This window comes from Cydia pomonella, chromosome 3, assembly GCF_033807575.1.
Source record: "Cydia pomonella isolate Wapato2018A chromosome 3, ilCydPomo1, whole genome shotgun sequence".
In the NCBI taxonomy this organism is placed as follows: Eukaryota; Metazoa; Arthropoda; class Insecta; order Lepidoptera; family Tortricidae; genus Cydia; species Cydia pomonella.
In genome coordinates, this window is record NC_084705.1 from 15,086,518 (window position 1) to 15,107,706 (window position 21,189).

General features: G+C 33.9%; 1 protein-coding gene across 1 annotated transcript in view; it reads left to right on the forward strand.

The window, feature by feature from the left end:
* The window catches only part of LOC133516150 (suppressor of lurcher protein 1), a 392,999-nt gene that overhangs the window by 238,642 nt on the left and 133,168 nt on the right, over positions 1-21,189 (forward strand). Inside the window, exon 5 of the mRNA XM_061848928.1 lies at positions 11,174-11,400. Coding sequence (XP_061704912.1) covers positions 11,174-11,400 — 227 coding nt within the window. The remainder of the gene's footprint in view (positions 1-11,173; positions 11,401-21,189) is intronic.

Below are 21,189 nucleotides of genomic sequence, written 5' to 3' on the forward strand. Positions count from 1 at the left end.
GCATGGATATATAAATCATGCATGGCGACAGAACGGTAAAATAAAAGCTACAAAAAATATTTTTGTAGGGTACCTCCCATTATTGTTTTAAATAAAAAATGTTCGCTTTAACCCAATAGTGTGGGGTGTGTTAGCCGATTTTGAATTATTGCAAAAAGTCTTCTCTTCTTCGTAAAAAAAACGTACAAAGCTCTGCGAAGGTACTTCCCTTATGCTTGTATTGTACATGATACTTACTATTAGCCCCTGTTTAGCCTATCCAGATAGAATAGTAACTACGGATCCCTACACTGAGCATGGCCTGACAGGCTCCTTGGCCATTTTTTTAATAATATAATATTTCCTAACAGTTTAAACATTCACGATTTTTATACATTATTATTCAATTATACGGGACAGATATAGATATAACGGGACTTGATCGCAAATAATGAAGCTTTAATATGCCAACTGCGGCTTGTTGGAAAAACTCGCTTAGCTAGAAGATGTTGACGTCAACTTTGCTTTCCTCTGAGACAATGGGGCCAATGCTGTCCTCGTAACGTAAATTGATAAATTGTGATAAAATTTACATGGTTTTGTAAGTTCGAATCGTCCGCATGACCAGACTGTGATTTGTGATTCGCACTGCGTCGCATTGCAAATAGGCGAACGTCGAGCGTCACGTGGTAATCGAGGGTTCAACATGTTTGTTGTAACGAACACTGTTTGCGGAGTTACACTATCAACTATTTAGAATTGCTGACGTTCTTACCAAGGTTTTGGGTATAGTGAGAAACCTTTCGATGGATGTAAATAAACTTGTTATATCTGTGGTAGGTAGGTAATCATACAAATGTATAAGTAAGCTAAAAAATAAACAACCTTCTTGCCCCTTTAGCAGTTAAGTGTGTTATCTAAAATTGTATACGGCAGTTAATCCGAAGTTTGAGGGCGTGAATTTTAAGTTATTTCTTCGTTATAATATAAATACTTTACAGAAATTAAGTTATGCCTCCTCCTCCTCATCATTAAAAAAAAACTGGTAATGCATATCATTGTCAGTGAATTGGCGCTTTTCTACTTCATCGTAGTCATCCACTACAACGACACGATTGATAGATATCATGTCGAAAAAGCAGTGGTAGGGGAGCCAAATTTGGGATTTTGAGATATACTTGAGCTCGGCAGATTATCATAACGGGGATACATTGTATCCTATTAAGTACCTCCATCCACCATTTATGAGTTCTTTATGCAGGATCGCGCATCTACGACAACCCATCAGAATGATAATATAAAATCGATCGTTAGAAATACTGACCAGTGACGTCTACCGTCCATTTAAGCAACTTTCGCTGAACGGCAATAAATATATCTTAACTTCTATATAATTAAAAATAAAAACGAATTGTTGAAGATGAAGAGTATAAAAGCAGAAGTCGAGAACAATAGGAAAGAAAATTTAATGCTTATAGAGCAATAATGGTACCGAATCCTTAAGCCACAAATACATACGACTCATTTTTGAAGAAGCACGGTGTAGCAAAATGGTTATCCGCTCCATATAATACTCATCAAAATGGAATTGCGAAAAGAAAATATATAATCCTAATCAGAAATGCGTGGTAAGCTGTGATTTTATGGGCAGAAACGGCATGTACGGCAAACTATTTGTCGAACTGGAGCATAAATCAAAATATCGATTACCAAACAACATTTGAAAGATGGGTAGGCTTTCACCCTGTGTCAACCATCTCTTTAATTATTTCTTTATTTGTTTATTAGGATCACCAACAGAAGATACAATCCACATACTAAAAGAGCACATTTATAATTGATCCCCCACTTAAAGGCAATCACAGCATGCATTATTTAAGTTAAGATTCAGAATAAGAGCTTAATAAAGATTTGAATAAGTACAAATGATACTAATTAACAAAACACCTACTTAATACTAACAATAAAATTTCCACACAAAAGTAACTAAGTTAGCCAAGCTAGCTGAGGTTGTAAACAGATAATAATTTGTTTTTAAATGAGGCTTCACTGTCATGAAACACATCCAAAGAAGGGACATTATTAGCATGTTGTATAGGCGAGCCAGGTGAGGCAAAGGGGAGTGAGCCAATAGGTTAGTTCGACTACGACGAACATAGAGTAAGGCACAAGGATAACGTGGCAAACGAGACGGCGCTTTCAGCCCTATCTGACTAATCATATGCATGCAGTCAATCTTGTCGTTTAGAACCTTCATTCTCGATAGATCCAGTCTATAGTTCAAAATGGATCTAGTGGTGCAAGAACATTAGGTCCAGCATAATACGTCTACTACTAAGAGAAATTAGTTTAAATTGTTTAAGTCTAGCATTATATACTTGGCAACCTGTTCCACAGCGATAAGCAAAATGTCTAATAAGCCTTTTTTGCAATCGTTCAATCCATTCAATATATATTTTGTAAGTAGGATTCCAAATAACGCTACAGTATTCTAATTTACATTATCATTGGTGCCAAAGCTTTGGTCCTAAAGTAAGGAAAATATGACAGTAAATTTTCGTCTAAGGCATTACCGGGAATGTTTCCAGAGCGTTCAAAATCAATGTTCCAACTCCAACAAAGAAGAAAATAATATAAGCTAAAAATATTCGTATTTCGTAATTTAGCACCTTGGGCTCCTCTACTCCGGGGACCTAAATGTATGAAATTGGAGTTGCTTTTATATTATCATTCCGATACCGTTGTTGGTAAAATAAAAGCAGAAACCTAAATATATATATCTAATACATGGAAATCATACCAAAAAAGAGGTGTTGCCTTACATCAAATGAGGTAGTTCTGTTTTTTATACATATTGTTAGTGATAAAATAGTAATGATAAATCCAAGTTTTCAACCTCGAAAGCCCTTCGGATCATTGTGTGTATAATATACAGTATAGCGAGGGAAATTGTTATAACTCGTATCGTCCTCTGAATCCACAGCACTCCTTTTGGGGCCAGCGTGTGTGGTAGCATTTCTTCGTCAACCTGATCAGGCCGGTCGAAATTGTCATTTGATGGTGGATTATGAATGAATGGTTTTTCAATGTCGGTAAACATCTTCGGTCCTGTATATTCTCGCACGATTGACCATTGCTGTAGTTGCAAACAGCTGAGCATTTGAATCCGGCTTTCCTGCAACCACAGCTGCTGGTAAAACCTTTTTATTTTACAAACCTTTGAGAAGCCGTATCTTATGAACTATTTGGCTTACTAAGAAAAAATTATAGTCAATTAATTGCAAATTGCTTCTTCTTGAAAGTATGCATAAGTACTTGTAAGTGACTTTGACGTAACTCCAGAATTTTAATTACAAGCACTTGATTTCGTCACTCAAAAATCTGTGGAAAACGGTGAAATGCAATTTTTGAAATACAAGCGATAGAAATTGGTAATCTAATGATACTGACCACTCGTTTTCATTTCTATTAGTAGAATTTAAATGCCTAGTGGTGACTCCCAGGTGACCCATGGTGTGATGTGGTGTATGGTGGTGGTGTTTAAAATCTCATTTAATGGTGAAAGTAGAAGTGAATTTAGTCCCCATATATCATTTTTTAAGCCGACAACGAGGGCAGAAGTCACGTGTAAACCCGAGGGCTGTTCTAATAGGGCTTTACTACGTGAAGTGGGCAAGTAGGTCAAATGGATGCAATATATGATGCCAAAATCTCTACTTTGGAAGTATTTTTAGAAGAATGTTTTTAGGAGGTATGTATTAGGTATTTCGATATGGTTCCCTTATTTGTGCCACAACCATGCTTTCAGAATGTGACATTTCAAGGATGTATGCTTAATGGCATATATTATAATTTATGGGAATCCATATTATTTAGAATAAACGTATACCTAAGTAAATCTTTTAACTACGAGTAAACTATGACGTCTATAATAGTATATTATTGTTTATGTTTAATGCTTAGTATTTTATATGAATTTATAAAAATAACTAGGTATGCAAAGTAGCTAGTTCTTTTTTAATAACAAATATATCGATCTCACGCTTATTCAATAAACAATAAATGTAAACTCAGATATCATCAAAATATACTTTGTATTTCCGTGATAGGATGAGAACAATTGAAACTTAGAGGCCAATTCGAGCGTACACTGATATCAGAATGATAACCTGAATTATGAAATGTTGTTATCGCGCGTCTCGCCCGCGCTAATACATGTACGGACAAGTACGAGCGAAATCTTCGATAACTAAATTACATTATTCTGATTATCGTAACTATCCGTACATGTATTGACGCCGTGACGAACGGACGGAACGGATTTAGTTATGTAACAACGTAAGTTAGAATTAGCTTCAATGACTTAAAGATCGAGGCCAAACACAAGCGAAACACAAATACGACGGGCTTTAATGACAGCCATAGGTAATAGTGGCAGATCCACAAATGAAGTATTAAATTACTATTTATTCAAAATTAAAACATTTATTTATTCAAACAACAGAACCGAATACCGTAAAATGTGCCAAACTACTTTTCTCCAAATTTAAAATTATTATATATATGCCGATGTAATCACTACTAACACGCTGTAACACTTAAATGGGGTTGTCATATAGTTTTCATATATTTAGAGCACAATTGTCAATTCTAGATCTTACGGTACAACTCAAATTCAAGCTGTAACAGCTAACGTTTTATTTGTACATAAATGTCTTTTACTGGTAAGAAACTTAATTCAATAGAGCCAATTCTCTCCCCGTGCCCTTGAAGAAAACTCTGCTCTACCTCAAACGTAGGAAACTTGTCACCTGTCCGATTGAGTTGCGTAAGTACGCTCCTTAAAAATGGCCTGTCACCTCCATTTCCCACCCACAGTGATTGGATAAAACATGAACGAGTGTTACATTTAGTGTTTCCTATTATTATTAAAACATATACGTTTATGGCGCATTTAAAAGGTAACATTGCTGGTGTTCACAGGTAAAAGTGAGGAATTTAAACTTGCATATTTCAACACCAACCGACAAACTGGAAGGTAGGTACTGAACGACATCAATATGCATTTTTATGACTCATAATTTTATTTGTAAGTTTCAGTACCCGAATGAAAATAGCAACTGTATTACTCGTATTAAACCCCTGCCGTCATCAATTCGATTGTCTTGTCGTACGGGTGAATTGCAATAGTACATTTCGATGTTAGTGCGGAAAGTATGTCATTACTTCACGAGTACGAGTAAGCTATCTTGCAAGACTCGGGACGAGTGAAGAATTACATTTCCGCACGTGTAGCGAACGACGTTTTTTAATAAATTTAATAGATAAGTCACAAAAATAAGAAAAACAACAAGTACTTTTTTTATGCATGTACTATAAGACAGAAACAATTGTAAATATAAAATATTATACTATTATTACCTAAGTATTATTTACAATAATATATGAAATATGTTTAAATTTATTATTTTTACATTAACAGTAGGTTTTTATGGTGATTACGACTTTTAAAGGAAACTAACATTAACACTCGTCAATAAGTAGTCATGAATTGGAACACGTGGAAAAGTAAAAAGCACTAGTTCGCGATATCCAACTTTCCGCACGCTAAACAGCTACGTAAAATAGCACTTTTTGAGCAACTGTATTAAAAAATTTTTTTACATAATTAAGCGTAGTTTACACGCTGTGAATGTCTTAAGTTACCATAACCATGTAAATTGTATTGTATTGTATTTATTGTGCTTAATTCACACATATAAGTCTATAGCGTACGTTTGCACACATTCATGCATATAACATAAATATAATTGGCTTAATTGTCGTAACACAGTGGAATCAATTAACTGGAGCTATCAGTATAGTAGATTGTTAACCAAGGGATGAAATGGTACCTCTCACCCGAGTTAAACAAATAGGCAAATTTGCATAATCAATACCTAATTAAAGTAATAGACGTATGGTCATGATTTTACCTTTGGACTTACTTGCAATCGGAGACTTTGCATGTCTAAAGAATAATATCCCATAGCGAAAGACATTTAGGTTGCTATATAGGTGAAAAAACACATATTTAAGCAAACTGCAGTAATTTTAAAATGATTGTTCATTAAAACTTTAAAAAGTAAAGTATAGCAATAAGTCTTAGACATAATACATTGTACATGAGTGCAATTGACGAATTTGAATACGTATATAAAATTAGCGGGATTGCCTCTTACTTTTTAATTTTGAGAAATTAAATAAAAATAGAATGAGTAAAATAAGCAATTTTTATTTTAAATTATAGTTTATTTACATGAATGCCAAATAACTTTAACAACCCATTTAATGTCGTAATAACGTTTAACTGTTGATGTACGTATTTTTACTATGAAAGGGAGTTTTTTCGATAACCCAAAAACAGCTAAACTGATAATGTCTGCTATAATTTTCATTTAATATCTTTCTTAAGCTCTACTTCTATGATTTTTTTCATATTTTTGAACCTATTATGGCTCAAAAGTTTTTTTTTCTTTCGGACCGATTATCTCCGAATATATTCACTTTATCAAAAAATGTTTGTTGAAGACTCCTATTAGTTTTGAATGACCTTTCCAACAAAACCCTACATTGTAAGGATGAAGCAAAAAAAATTCACCCCCACTTTACGTGTAAAAATATTTTTTTTAGATTTTATTGTACGACTTTGTTGCATCTTTCTAGCACTAACGACCACGGAGCAAAGCCTCAGGCAGACAGACGGACATGACATTTATTTGCATATGAATGTTGGGTTACGTAAGTAGGTGTTGGGTACAATATTTTAAGTTAGTTTCTCCAAGATTCTACCTATAAAGGTGTATAATATGCACTCTATGTATATTGGCTCGATTCGCTACTAACAGTAGTAGAATTTCGCCACATTACAGAAAATTAATAAATACTTAATTATAATATTAGACACCATAGTTAAATTTATATCTATAAAGTTATACAATATCAAGTCAAGAAGTTACGTCATACCGATTATAAATATTAAAATATCAAAAATAATTACAAAATTAGCGAGAGAGCTATACACTTCAAGGTTTACAATAAGGATTAAAATGTATAATCTAAAAAGTCATCAATACTATAAAAACAACACTTACATAACAACTTGTAGAGCTTACGTTTGAATTCCGGAGTTGATAAAGTTTTTAATGCCACAGGAATTTTATTAAAGATTCTGATGCACATAATGTATGCACTCTTTTTTCTAACTACTAGACTATGTGGCGGTATTGGCATTTGGTATTGTCTTATGGACCTGTAGGAAACGTTCCCCGGAGTGGGAAAGAGTTCTGGATTTTTCTTAACGAATAGGAAAGTGCAGTGTAAGTATATTTAGCTTAGGGAATAAGGGTTGACAGGATTCCCCGTAGCGGACATTACATATAGCCCTCACACATTTCTTTTGTGCTACAAAAGCTTAATTCGCATGTACGGAATTTCCCCACATAATGATTCCGTATCTTAGAACTGACGCAATGTATCCCTGGTAAGCCATAAGTGCTGCATGGCGAAACTATAAGGGTTTTTTAATTCCTTTCTTCGGAATGTAGGTACATATCCCATAATTATAAACATTAAACAGTCGCGCGACTATATTTAGTATTTAAAGCTATTATCACTGCTGATGAATAATTCAAATGCTAAGTACAACGTGCAACGCTATTCTTAAAATAAATAAAACTTTTAATTTTTTTATTCAAATGATTAGCTGGACGACAACATGTACAAGGAAATCGATGGCGCTTCGATACCTATATACAGGTGATTTCATATTCAGTGTTCGCATGAATTATTAATGATAATGAGAAGTTGACTATCGTTTCAGACAGACAAATGTGCATCATTGTCGCTGTTCGTCCACGGCTCATGGCTGAAAATCTGCTTTCATTGAAATAGAATCTCAATTTTTTTAGGGTTACATTTTTTTTATTGAAACAGTTTTATTTAGGTATATTTATGTCACAAAAAGAATATAAGTGAATTTATTCGAAACAATTTGTTTTTCTAAAAATATATATGGTGCCTATGGGAAAAGGGATTGTCTCTGAAACTGAAAAGTAAACCCTAATATCCTTGCAGGTGCTTACAAAACTAATTGTTTCTGATTTTTTGACATGCATATTTATAATACTTAACAGTTTTGGTAAAACTAGTAGTGGTAGTATAAAAGGTAATCACGGTTTATATCCCGGTCGATTTAAGTGTAGTGATGCATATTTATATTTTAGAAACCGGTGCACTTTTTTAAACATTTTTTAATTGTTCAAAAAGAAGTTTTTTTCCCCGGAAACCACTTTAATTTGCTATTTTAATTACAGATAAAATGTTTGAATCAATTCGATTACAACACTCACGTGTACATATGTGAAAAATCAGAAATAATTGGTTTATAAGCACCTGCAAGGATATTAGGGTGTACCGTTTAATTCCAGAGAAAATCGAATTTTTCCATAATATATGCTCCATATATAATCTTTAAAAAAAAATAGTCAACTATTTTCTGGACCAAATTCACTTGTATTCATTTTGTAAAATAAAGTGATTATAGCCAAATAAGGCTCTTTCAATAAAAAAACTAACACTTTAAAAATTGAGTTTCGTTTTCTTCGAAAGCCGATTTTCAGCCCACTGTGCGACAGTGAAGTGGGTAAGGGATTATGAAAAATATTTTCCTGTTTGTGTAACTTTTTGTGGCTTGAAAAATCTGATATGATTGTAATGGAACACGCATTCTGGGGCGAGTACTCTAAAAAATCTTTCAAACCAACATAGGTGTACAATGCCAAAAACGCTGATTATAAATTATAATTTTTAAGAGTAAGCTAACGCAATATTTAAATTTTTGTATTATATCGTTAACGCATTTCTACAAAGGCAAATCCGCCCGACGTTGCTGGCTACACGTCTCGTGGGACATTTGTCCCATCCCTAGCTGGCTTTAAGGTGCATTTTAGACCTATATTCGTGATTTTTCCCATCGAGCGAAAGTCATGAAATCAGGTTTTGAATTAATTAAGTTACTAGAGAAAGACCTCAAGATTGCTAAATAAGGTTTTGGGCAACTATTGTGGTATAAAAAAGCGCTATTTCGGGGAAAGAGAAAAATGTAGACCTCCATATGGTAGCGAAGTAGAAGATCGATATAATTTGTCCATCAGCGGATCTTGCATGCCAGACTCTAAATTGCGGGTGGAGGCACTAGCCTAATGTTTTTATTCCTACATGTAGTAACTATAGAACTGAGTATAGTTAGTAATATAAGTAAGAATAAAAATATTTCAATTTACTGGGTTTCACGTGTGTGGTAGGGAAGTATCGTAACCATTGAAATTCATTTTAAATTTAATAATTACTTGCGTTTATATTTACTGGGTATTCAAAGTGAGGAAGCAAAAGGCGAAATTAATTAAACGTCAGGTGCGTTAAGGTACTTACTACGTATTTCAGCATATTTACAAAACAGAAAATATGTATAGGTATTTATATCACATAATATTGTTTGCATGCACTACTATGACTTATCAGCTCATAAAATGCGAGCATGAGGTGACAGTTACGCCATTTTTTGGTCACAAACGTTGTGTAAAATTTGTCGCCATCATTTTTCAATATATATCCAGAAATCTGGGGATAATATTTATCGTGCTATAACAAAACTTGTTCCGTTGAAAATATTAAGTGTCATAAAGCATCGTTCGAGACATTATTTCGTAAAATTGAGACAGTAAAACATCTCAGCGCGCTAGCCGCCTTTCAATAAACCATCCTAAAGTGACACTAATGCCACGTCGCTTTAATGCTCGCTGCGGCGTTTTAAAACCCTTTACAAAAAGGAATTTCTTAATTTATCTCTACCACCTTTTTAAACCAAGCTACTAAAAGCATAAAATAAAACTGTGACATCATTTTAGCTTGGAATAAAGATCGCTATTATGTACTGTATTGAATAAATTGCTAAAAATTCATATTTAGTACATGTTTAACCTTATAATCATACATCGGGGTTTTTAGTGCGGGAATTATTTCGCGTATTTATAACTTTTTAATGGTAAAATAATTATACAACTATGAATTAAACTTAGGTATAAAGCTCCAAAAGTGCTTAGAAATGTTAAAATGGTATCGGTTTTTACAGTTTTTATCTATTTTTTTACTAATGTAAAACATTCCCGCACTCAAAACCCCGATGTATGCCTATAATTAATCCTCAAAAGTATGATTCTACAAAACAACAAATATTCTAATTACCGAAACATAATTAAATTAAGAGGAAAGGGGACCGCTGCTTCTCCATACACATATGGTGCCTATTTTCCTCTCTGGATATTGGCATTATGGTAAATATTTTGAAAGTTTTTAATATATACTAACCATAGCTATGAAGAGAAAGTAAGAATTAGGAGCGAATAACAATTCCCATACCAATTTGTAAATGCCTCAAACTCTTTTATATATAAAAAAATCTAACCAAGGGGCATCCGCATAGCTTGGTTGATATAAATCTACTTATGTATAAATAAATAAAAATATCCACAAAGGATGAGGAAAACTGAGAACTACCTATGTATGGAAAGGCGATTTCGAGGCGGTCGTCCACTTTCATCTTAATTTTCACCAGTGACTGGAAAAAAGTCCAAGTTCTGATATAATTCATTGTTTTACAATTCTTTTTTAAAATAAACACACTTAACACGTGTTGTTATGGGTGAGCGGGGTCTTCTGTCACAGATATTTTATACTTACTAGAAGACTTCAACCTTTACAATTGAACCCTGTATTGTTAACAATTAAACATTTTTACACAGGTTTAGGATCATTTTTCATTTTCATTGTGTTAATTTGGTTTAGATTGTTTGAAAATGTAACAATAAATGTCAAATGAAATAGCTATTATCCTTCTTGGACCTCGCCAAGTGCGTAAATTTTGTAGTAAAGCTTCACACACTACACACACACAATCACACTTTATAAAGTAAATTACTTAAACTCCTGACGACTGGGTTGCAATATTTGCCAGCTTAAATTTAACTACCTATTTCAAGTTGACAAAGAGTCAAAAAATAATTGGGGCCTGTATTACAACGTGCAGGACGCGGGTCAGGAGGCTAAAGCCAATGAATACATCTAGTAAAACGTATGTTAATTTTTGTTGTTTCAGTTGCGTCCGAGGCGACTACCTGAAAGTATACTGGGAAGTGCAAGGGCCAGGGCCGCCCGGCGGCGTCAGTGAGCGCTCGGCGTGGGCGCGCGCGTTGTGCGGCGGCAGGGCTGACGCGCCGCCGGCACTGTACTCCCCCGGGCCTGCCCTCGTGCTCGAGTTCCACACCGGCCCCAGACAAAACAACGCTACAGGGTTTATTGGAACATACAGCTTTATTGATAAGCGTAAGTACTCTGATTTGGTATAATTTATACACTTTATAGACGGGATTGGGATTACGATACGATAATTTATTGATAAAATATATTTTACATGTCATGTCTTAATACTAGGTACTTAAAATCTATTAATTACATCATTCGTTATTTGGTTAACTAACCAGTTACTATTTATTCTAATAATCGATTTAATGTTACATAAGTATTATCCCTATTGCTTAGTTTGGCACTCGAAAATACTAAATCATAAATCATTAAGTACTAAATCATAAATTGGCGGAACTGCCAGCTACAAAGCTTTTTAAAACAAATCTTACAGGAAAGGAGACTATCACATTTGTTGTAAACAGGTCGGATTTGGCGTGAATTACGGCCCGATTCGAACTTTATGATACGTCAAATAAAATATAAATAAATAAATATCATAGGACATTATTACCCAAATTGACTACGTCTCGCAGTAAGCTTAATAAGGCTAGTGTTGTGGGTACTTAGACAACGATATAATAATACAATATATAAAGACTTATAAATATTTAAATACATAGAAAATACCCATGACTCAGGAACAAATATCCGTGATCATCACAGAAATAAATGCCCTTACCAGGATTTGAACCCGGGACCATCGGCCTCATAGGCAGGCTTACTACCCACTAGGCCAGAGAGGTCGCCTAGGTATTAGGTCTAGATACGATATGGATCGGATATGCCAGTGTCAAAAGTGACGTTTTTGTTTGAAGAAAGGTCACTTTTCACACTCATATCCGATCCATATTGTACCTAGACCTAATATATGACGTATCTTAAATGTCAAATCGGGGCGTTAAGCAGGTATAAATTTACAAGTGGACTTACGGTCGCCGCCTCACATTCACCACGTCGAAAATAACACAAATGTCCTCGTGATAGACCGTCTCGATACTACCTTTAAAACGTATCCTAAATATTCTTTTAGTCTTACTTTATTCTTAGTAGCTAGAACAATTACAATATTAAGTAATTTTATGTATATATTTTTATGGAAACTTTTTTTAAATTTAATACATAATTATTTCATTTCCACATTACAAATCATGTGCATTACAAAAGGAACATAAAATTTAATATACAGCTGTACATTTCCGGTAATACTTATAACAAAATATTGATGAATGAATGATGAGAAAAGTAGTAATTTTTAACAAAAAAAATTATTTGTATAAGGTGATTTCGTGACAAATAAAGAGTCGCGTAGCGTAACTAGCTTACTTAGTGGGCAGCACCTGCGTTAGAAGGACGTGCTTAAGCGCCTACATAACTGCCTATAGGTAAAAAAGTTAACTAAGTGTTCGTGTTCGTGTTCGAATAGACATTTGTTCTGTTTGTGTGTGTCTTTTAAACATGTATTGTCTATTCGAACACGTCACAACTACATACAACAGGTGACTTAGTTAAGTTTTTTACCTATACCACCTGACACATGGGCGGAGTATGCATCTCTGCGGTCAGAATGACGACCTCGTGTTAAAACAGCCGTAAAGAAATTTGAAGACGCTCGTCTGATTGACCTTGATGCGAAACATCAGATGCGTAAATCCCGACCGAAGCCCTCCTATAATTACACTTATTCTGTTCAACTCTAGGACATGCGATAGTTTTAAAAAGTTCGGCTTTGCAAGCCATATCATACCTCACGCTCGTAATTAGCCAGGGTCGCCATTGCCGAACACGGCAGTGGCCTAAGTAAAATACGAGATTTATAAAGAAAATGTCATTATACTATACTAATTACATTAATACTTTTTGTTCCGGTCAGACGAAATAATTACACAAGTTGAGAAGAAGGTAGGCTGCTAAGGATTATAAGTCGAAACATTAAGGGGCCCCCTGGCTCCAATGACATTCGATCTGAGTCTCTTACTTTTCTAATATTTTTTTGTAGCTTATCATATTAACAGCAATGGCTTTAACCAATATAGTATAGCATCTTGGCATCAAATTTGAAACAATATAGGACAAAAAAAACGGTTTTCTGGCCAAGTAACGATAAAAAACTTATAAAAAAATAAGTGTTCATTTCTTACAAAATCCGGCAGACCGGAATGGAGATAAAAGATTGAAAAATCGATAGCCGTTTATCTTATTATTCTATCTATAGTGCAAATGTAGGAGAAACGACTCAAAACTTGTCAAAAATCGATGAAAACCGCGGGAAGCCCCTTAAAGGCTATGAATAGAAATTAGATATTTATTTTACAAGGGCGCATAGTTGTTGTTTAACAGCTTGTGCTAATATTGATACCCGAGCAAGCGAAAGATTCCAAAATTTGCTACCGAGTGAAACACAAAATTTTTCACAACAACAACACGAGGGAAACACTAACTGTAAAACATCAAACAAAATCAAATACAAATGAACGTTGTTAAATATTGATAATTTAACAGTCTATGTCTATCTAAGCCAACACAAGGAAACAACTCACATTTTGTATCAAATTACTTTGCCAATCATGTGGATACAATGCAATTTTCTCATCCGTTTTTGAAGTATCAAGAGAACCTTTACGTGGGTGTGGTAAAAAATACTTCCTAGTCACTAATTATGATATTTGAGTAATCTAAATTATTTGTGTAGACAAATTTAATCTAATTGAAAAAAAAATTACACCGAAAAAATATTAAGAATCTGTAAAAAAAAACTATATACAGCTAAAAACTTTTACGGGCATGCAGGCAAAATGCAGATGCCTGAAACATTCCAGCGATACAGTCAATGCACTTTAGAAATTTTCATACAAATAGTGCGGTGTGAAGGTGTGATTGTTCGATTATCATATAGATAGATGGGAGCGTTACAATCCTCCGCCATAAAGAAACAAGTAGTCAAGCGTAGTCAATCAGATTTGCATACAGAGACTATTTCGTGTCAGGATACGGTAGGTATAGATCATGTCATTCACGAAGACGCCTTTCTTGTCTCGTATTTTCATGTTATTAAGGGTTAGATTTGACAAATCTGGATCATCGTGGATGACACGGACTATATGTGGGTGGCAACTTTGTTTCAAGCCTTCCAAGTAAATATAACCCTGTATACAATACGAGATCATATCGCGTTGAATGAAAATAGTTCCAAAACCTTGTTTTAACCTAATGTAATAATATTTTTTTCGTATTACCTATTTCTTACAGCTGCAGAAAAAATAAAGAGCAATAAAAGTTTTTTCCTTTCGGCTTAGCATTTAATTCAATATCCCCACTTGAATGAACACTAACGAGGTTAAGACCTGACACGGCTTTCTTGAGAATTAAATGTACCTATTTCTAACATGTTCAAAGGATTTTCGAGTCAGTAAGACGTGAGGTGTGAGCCCCAGATCAAACATTTTCAGACATGTCTAATATTTTTCGCCCCCAGAACTGTTTTCTACGAGCTACGCAGGATAACATTTTGTCCATGAGCTCAAGAAAAAAGGCATGCAAGTGATTTCAGATACAAATTCTATACGGCTGGATTCGCTAGCGTGTGCGAAACTTACTTCTATGTATCTCGCTCGTATTCGCATATTAGTACGACGTTACGTGCAGACGTTAACGAATATGTTAGTTTGACAGTCACTTAACAGTCGTGGTAAGGCTACTAAGTGGCGTTTGGACAGTTTTGTTCGCACAACCTTACTCGTTGAATTTTATGAGTGTCATACATGAAGACAGGCCACCGTGATAAGAAGACACTTTTTAACTGTTACATGAATAGCTTTATCAAATGGCCTGCATTGTTTGACCTCCACCGATTAACAGCTGCCAGATGCCTGGATCCAATAATAACCCAACTATCTATCTATTTTCGAAACTTTGTCAATCATATACCAAAAAGCCGCTTAAACAAATAAAAAATGCCACGAATTCCTATGTATAAATAAGGCGTAATTGGCATAGCGATTCGCATGGAACTCCCGCCTCGTTAGTTCCCCGTATACTAGTATAATACTCTTACTAATCAGTGCTCCCTTCTCTTTTTGAGCACAGACAAGTCCGATGCTTAAGCAAGCCAGTGTAACTGTTACATTAAAATCTTTAATTTTTTGACCGCCAAAGGACAGACGTGAAAGGTTGCGATACTTGCGATATAGTATCAACCTTCGTGCATTCTATAATAAGGTTTACGACGACGCATTACCTAAACGTAATAGTCGTAGCATTCACGGGGTTTATTATTTTGCGTAATAACTTGTGTTTGTAGTTACAAATCTAGTCAGTTATTAAATATTAGGAATAGTAATTCCTAAGATTATTTAGCCAAGCACACCTGGAGCTATCGGTAATTAAAGTCGCGTAGGTTCATGTTCTCCTTTCTCTCTGCCTGACCGTAAGCGTGAGAAAAATGGATGTGCGTGCTCGGGACCGCGGATATCATGTTTTTGAATTTAAATTTGATTTAACAAAAAAGTACCTAATCGAAATTTCTTAAAAAATAAAATTGCAATATAGCTTTTGTGCATAAATTGTTACAATTTTTCAAAGTGCGTTTTAGACCTTGGAATGTTTGTGATTTTTTTCCATCGAGCAAAAGTCAAAAACCACTTAAAAAATCCTCAATTAAGTATGCTAATTATTTTTTTGAAAAGCGTATTGTGATCTAAGAAAGCGGTACATTTTTTCTTAATCCGCTTACCTCATGATTTGATTCGTTATCTTAATGTCTGTCCTAATACGATATTCGTTAGTCAATTACGAGTATTAGGCATGAGTATACTTACAAGTAACACTCAGTCCTTATCGCGACCTTTGACTTAGGAATATCGTTTAAAGGTCATGTACACAATGCACGTAACATATGTTAGAACTAACAGGAATTACTTTATTTGACTTTCATGTTTAGTTTGTCATTTGTTATTTATAGATTAGAAAATATTTCATGGTCAAATCATCAGTAATTTTAGTTTCAGACCTAGTTTTTAATTCATAATGTTTGTGGAAATACTTGTTAATAGTTGTTTGTTTTACAAAGGGGTTTTAATAGATGTTGCCCCCTCGTGCTAATTCATACCCGAGCATGAGAAATTCCAAAAGTGTACCACTAACGTAGCGAGTGGTTCGAAAAAAATAATCTTGAATGTTGGGAGGATTTCAAGGCACGTGGGTTGATAAAACTTTGCCACTGAGTGAAACACAATTTTTTTCGCCACACCAATGCAATGAAATAATTAACTGTTAAGCATTACGAATCTAAACCAAATTAATTGTTGTTTTGAATATATTTCATTCCCAATCATCGCGTAAAATTCAATAATCCTAGCAGCATACATGAGGAAACAACTCAAAATTTGCATCGAGTTACTTTGTAACTCCCATGGTTACTTTGTAAGTCCCAATATGTTTTAACATATTAATCTCATCAATTTTTGAAAAAGAAAGAGAGTCTGCAAGAACTGGTGTCGTGAAAAATACTTTATTTAAGTATTTTCATAATTCATGTCAGTAAAAATCTGATAATATCATCTATTCATCTAGTATAGACTGAAAATATACATGTATTTCTTATACTTATATAAACAGTTAATAGTAATACACCTTTACACTGTTTTAATTACCTCAGTATATTAAAGTTTATTAAACATAAGTTTATTTGATTCAAATCTTGTCACTTAATTTGAATATATTCGGGATGGAATTCGACCAGCGACTGAATAGTAAAGATTATTTGTCGCAAATAGTAAATACCAATTCTATTGTTTATAACTTGACAAAAGTCGTCAGTAGGTGGCATTCAGCTTAAAACCGGTTTGGTTTAATATGTGCTAACGGAATCACAATTATATTATAACTAGTTATTATATAAGTAATTACAATTATATAATAAGTGAAATCCTACCAAAAACATTTACATGTAAAATGTTGCCTAGACGAAACCATAACGCTCGCACTGTCAAAAAATTATCAGACCCCATGTAGAGCTAAGCTTCTAACTCTACAAGCCCTAACTTCACAATTAACTTGGTGTTGATTGATTTTACTTGCAAAGTTTTATGGTAGGTGCTACAATTAAGAATTAAGAACCAACCGTTGTTCATTAATTTAAGCAGCCGTGCAAGAAAGAGCATCCTAATTATTTATTGTGGTGTATATTTTTCGCGTTCTTTATTGTCTTTATTGTAATTTACTTTTACAGGTTTAAGAAATGGTCTTTGTGCTGTGCTGTTATTAATATTTAATGATAGTAACCACCAATTTGAATTAAGAATTCGCAATTTTATCTTACCACTACTTGTTGCCCACGACTTCGTACGCGTGGATTATTATTAAGGTTAAAACCAAAATGCTGAAATTGTCTTTTTACGAAGTTGAAATAATTTCCTACCCCATTTTAACTCCGTTAAGGGATATTTGTACAAAGACGCTAAAACCACTTTTCTTGTTTTATAATATCTAATATGATCAAAAAAGCTTAACTTACGTTTCTTGAATTATAATATTACGTCCTTTTAATAAAGTACAAACTATTTTTACTCAATAAAAAATTGATACTCTCCTTAGAAGCTGAATTGAGTCACTTTACTCCAAACTTGGGTAAATCCACTCTACCCTCTTAGGAAATATCTACCCCATTACCTTTTCTTAATATCAAAATCTGACAGATACCAGAATCTGATAGATTAGTTTGAAGTTAAGCGACTCAATTTTCAATAACACCGACAGTACTTTTCTTGTATTCTAATAACATGACTTTTTACAAAATTTGAAGTCCCTCACTGGAAAGAGTGTTTAAACCCGATATATCAACACATTTATCCACGCCTTAGAGGATGAATTTTCAAAAAATGCTGAAGCTACTTTACTTTTATTTTAATGAAACCAAACATACAATGTGCATGACAATTATAAGCCCTTTTCATAATGTGTCATCTACTTACAATATTAGTAGGACGTAGTTTGCATTATATTTCTTCTGACAAACTATGCTACTAATGTCCCCTGGCTGACAGGCCAAAATAATAACAATACAAGTTGGTCCACCCTAAAATAACTTTACGAAGTTCCAAGTTCCTAGCTTTAACTAAAACTTATTCTCCATACAAACTTTAACCCCATTTTTCACCAGCTAAGCGTATGAATTTTGAAAAACGCTTAAATTACTTTTCTTGTACTTACATATTTGATTAATATATCTTGTTACGAAGTTTGAAGTTCGTATCTTAAAGTAATAATTATACTCCATTAAAACATTCATCTCTCACACATCGTTGAATTTCTCAAAATCGCTTCTTATTTCTTGTACTCAGTTTTGGCTCTGCACTGATCAGGACATTCGCATTTATATATGTTCATACTTAGATATCGAAATCTGTAAGTTCATATAAATATCCCAAAGAATCGTCAAATGGACAAAAGATAGAGCTGTAAGCCTCTCCGCCTTCGGATGCTTAGAGACGCTCTGAGACGCTCAAATAGGATCAGGTCAGGCTTTGCGACTTATCGGCCAGCTTGCGTCATGCATATTAAAGCTACCTGCAGTCCACACGGCGACGACAAGAGGGAATATTCTATTAAGCAAGCAACTTGGAACCCTTAAATCTAACGGTTGTCCTTGTACCATAACATTTTCATAACATCATTTCCGAACAGGGTGCGTAGCCAACATGCCAATCGCTTACGCTCCGTAGCGAACGAAACGCAACTGTCCCTGTCGCACTAATATGGAAGAGTGATAGAGATGACTACGCTACGCTACGGAACGATAAAGATAAAGCTACTTTATTACCCAAGTAGACATATTACAATGCCCTCATGAACGTCAAATAATGCTACGCCGGCTCTAACTATTTAAATCCCTCCTAAATTGTAAATGGGTCAAGAAACTCAGTGGGACACATACATTACATCTTATAACTAACATGCATTAAAATAATAAAATAAAGAATATACAATATAAATAAAGAATAATAGTTCGTTCAGGTCACATATCAAATTCATACAAAAGGAAAAAAATAACAATAAAAGAAATGAGAATATTAATATAAAAATCTGACTGATTGCTATGAAACATCTACATAAAATATTTGATGTGCTTTCTTATCTGAACTGTGCCACCTATATTCTACACATAATACAATGATTTAAATTGTTACTCGTCTTTGTTATATTTTCTTGACCTTGCATGTTTGTCAGTCCAGTAGTCTTCGACTCTGTTATAAGCCTTCAACAGTGCTGAAAAGGGTAATCTTAAAACGTTAATGCATTGCCTAACGAATGACTTTTGTACTTTACGGACATGATACTTAGCAAGCTTATTTTTATTACTAATGTTATAGTTATGGACATCAGATTTTTTAGTGGAGTCTAGATTCGTTACAACATAAATAATACTATCATAGTTAGATGTATTAGAGAGCTATAGTTAAAATATTAATTTCTTTATAAAAGTTATCTTAATGATTGACGTACCTACGTGCCTTTTAGAGTGAATGGCTTTCATTTGTAAGACAAATATAGTCTGTATGTCAGCTGCCTTGCCCCAAAACCAGAATACCATATGACATTACTCTATGAAAATAATTATGATAAACAAGCTGAGCTGTCTAATGTCTGTGTAAATGATTGGCATGTTGGCTAAGCACCCAGGCAAGTTTAGTAGACCGAAAAATGCTTTTCTATGACCAAATGTTCTCATCTGCAGGTCGCATTTCTCAATTAATTCTCGTGAAATTTTGTAAGCTATTTCGGTAGTTAGACATTTTTCTGTCGTTTCGTTTTATTGGAATATGTTTAAAGTTGTGTAAATTGGCATAAAGGACTTAAGTGCCAGTAGGGTCTATGGCACTCAAGACCATTGTGAGTTTGCTATGATAATGACTTGACAAAGTAAATTTTTTTTATTTTTACATTTTGTAAGCATAGTTAATCTTACAGCAAGGCATCTCACAGAGCTACTATAATTAGTTAATTACATTGCATTGAGCAGCATTGATTATAGCGAGACATAAAGTTAACTATTTAATTTATCCACAAGATAAGAGCATGTTATTATGTACACTTTATACCACTAATAAATACGGCGTTGTTTGACTTTCCTTTTTAAATCACCAAATTTATTAAAGTCGATCACGGAAAAATTATTCCGTGACAGAAATGACAAAATTTTGTTGACAAAGTCTTACCCTGTCAACTCGATACCTCATCAGCTAATTATTTTCTTCCTGGCCCTTGGCAATAAATTTCACAATACAGTAATATATGTATTATAGGCCAATTCTGTAACTAGGTACCTACTATGGAAAATCCAGTCAGCAGTTAATCCTCAAGCAATAAATAAGTAGGTACTTCCATCGAATAAATATTTGACTACCTACCAGTCTATTATATATGTGTCCATAAGAAACTAAAGTAACTATTAAAACTTTCGATAATTATTTTTTTATAACTTAATTAGATCTATTTGCATCATTTTAATAAACCATAAGAATTCATTAAAACAAAATAACACGCAATACTAGCTGAAAAATGTTTATTTAATTTTTTATTATAATTACATTTATTGCTTAGGGGATCTAATTTTGTCTAGGTTTGTTTGTGGTGTGTGTATTAAATACTCCTTTTGCACCATTCTTACTCTTTTTTCGGAGCTTCAGACTTCGCCTTCAAGTCTTCAAACTGTAAATTAAATGAACATGTGTGTGAAAAAACATGTTGTTAATTACATTTCGTGAAAATTGATACCAATAAACCTATGAAAAGTTTCGTCATACATTAATAAAGTATTTCAAGTATTAATTATTTCGAGCCTTTTCTAAATCAATTCAAATAATTGTTTAC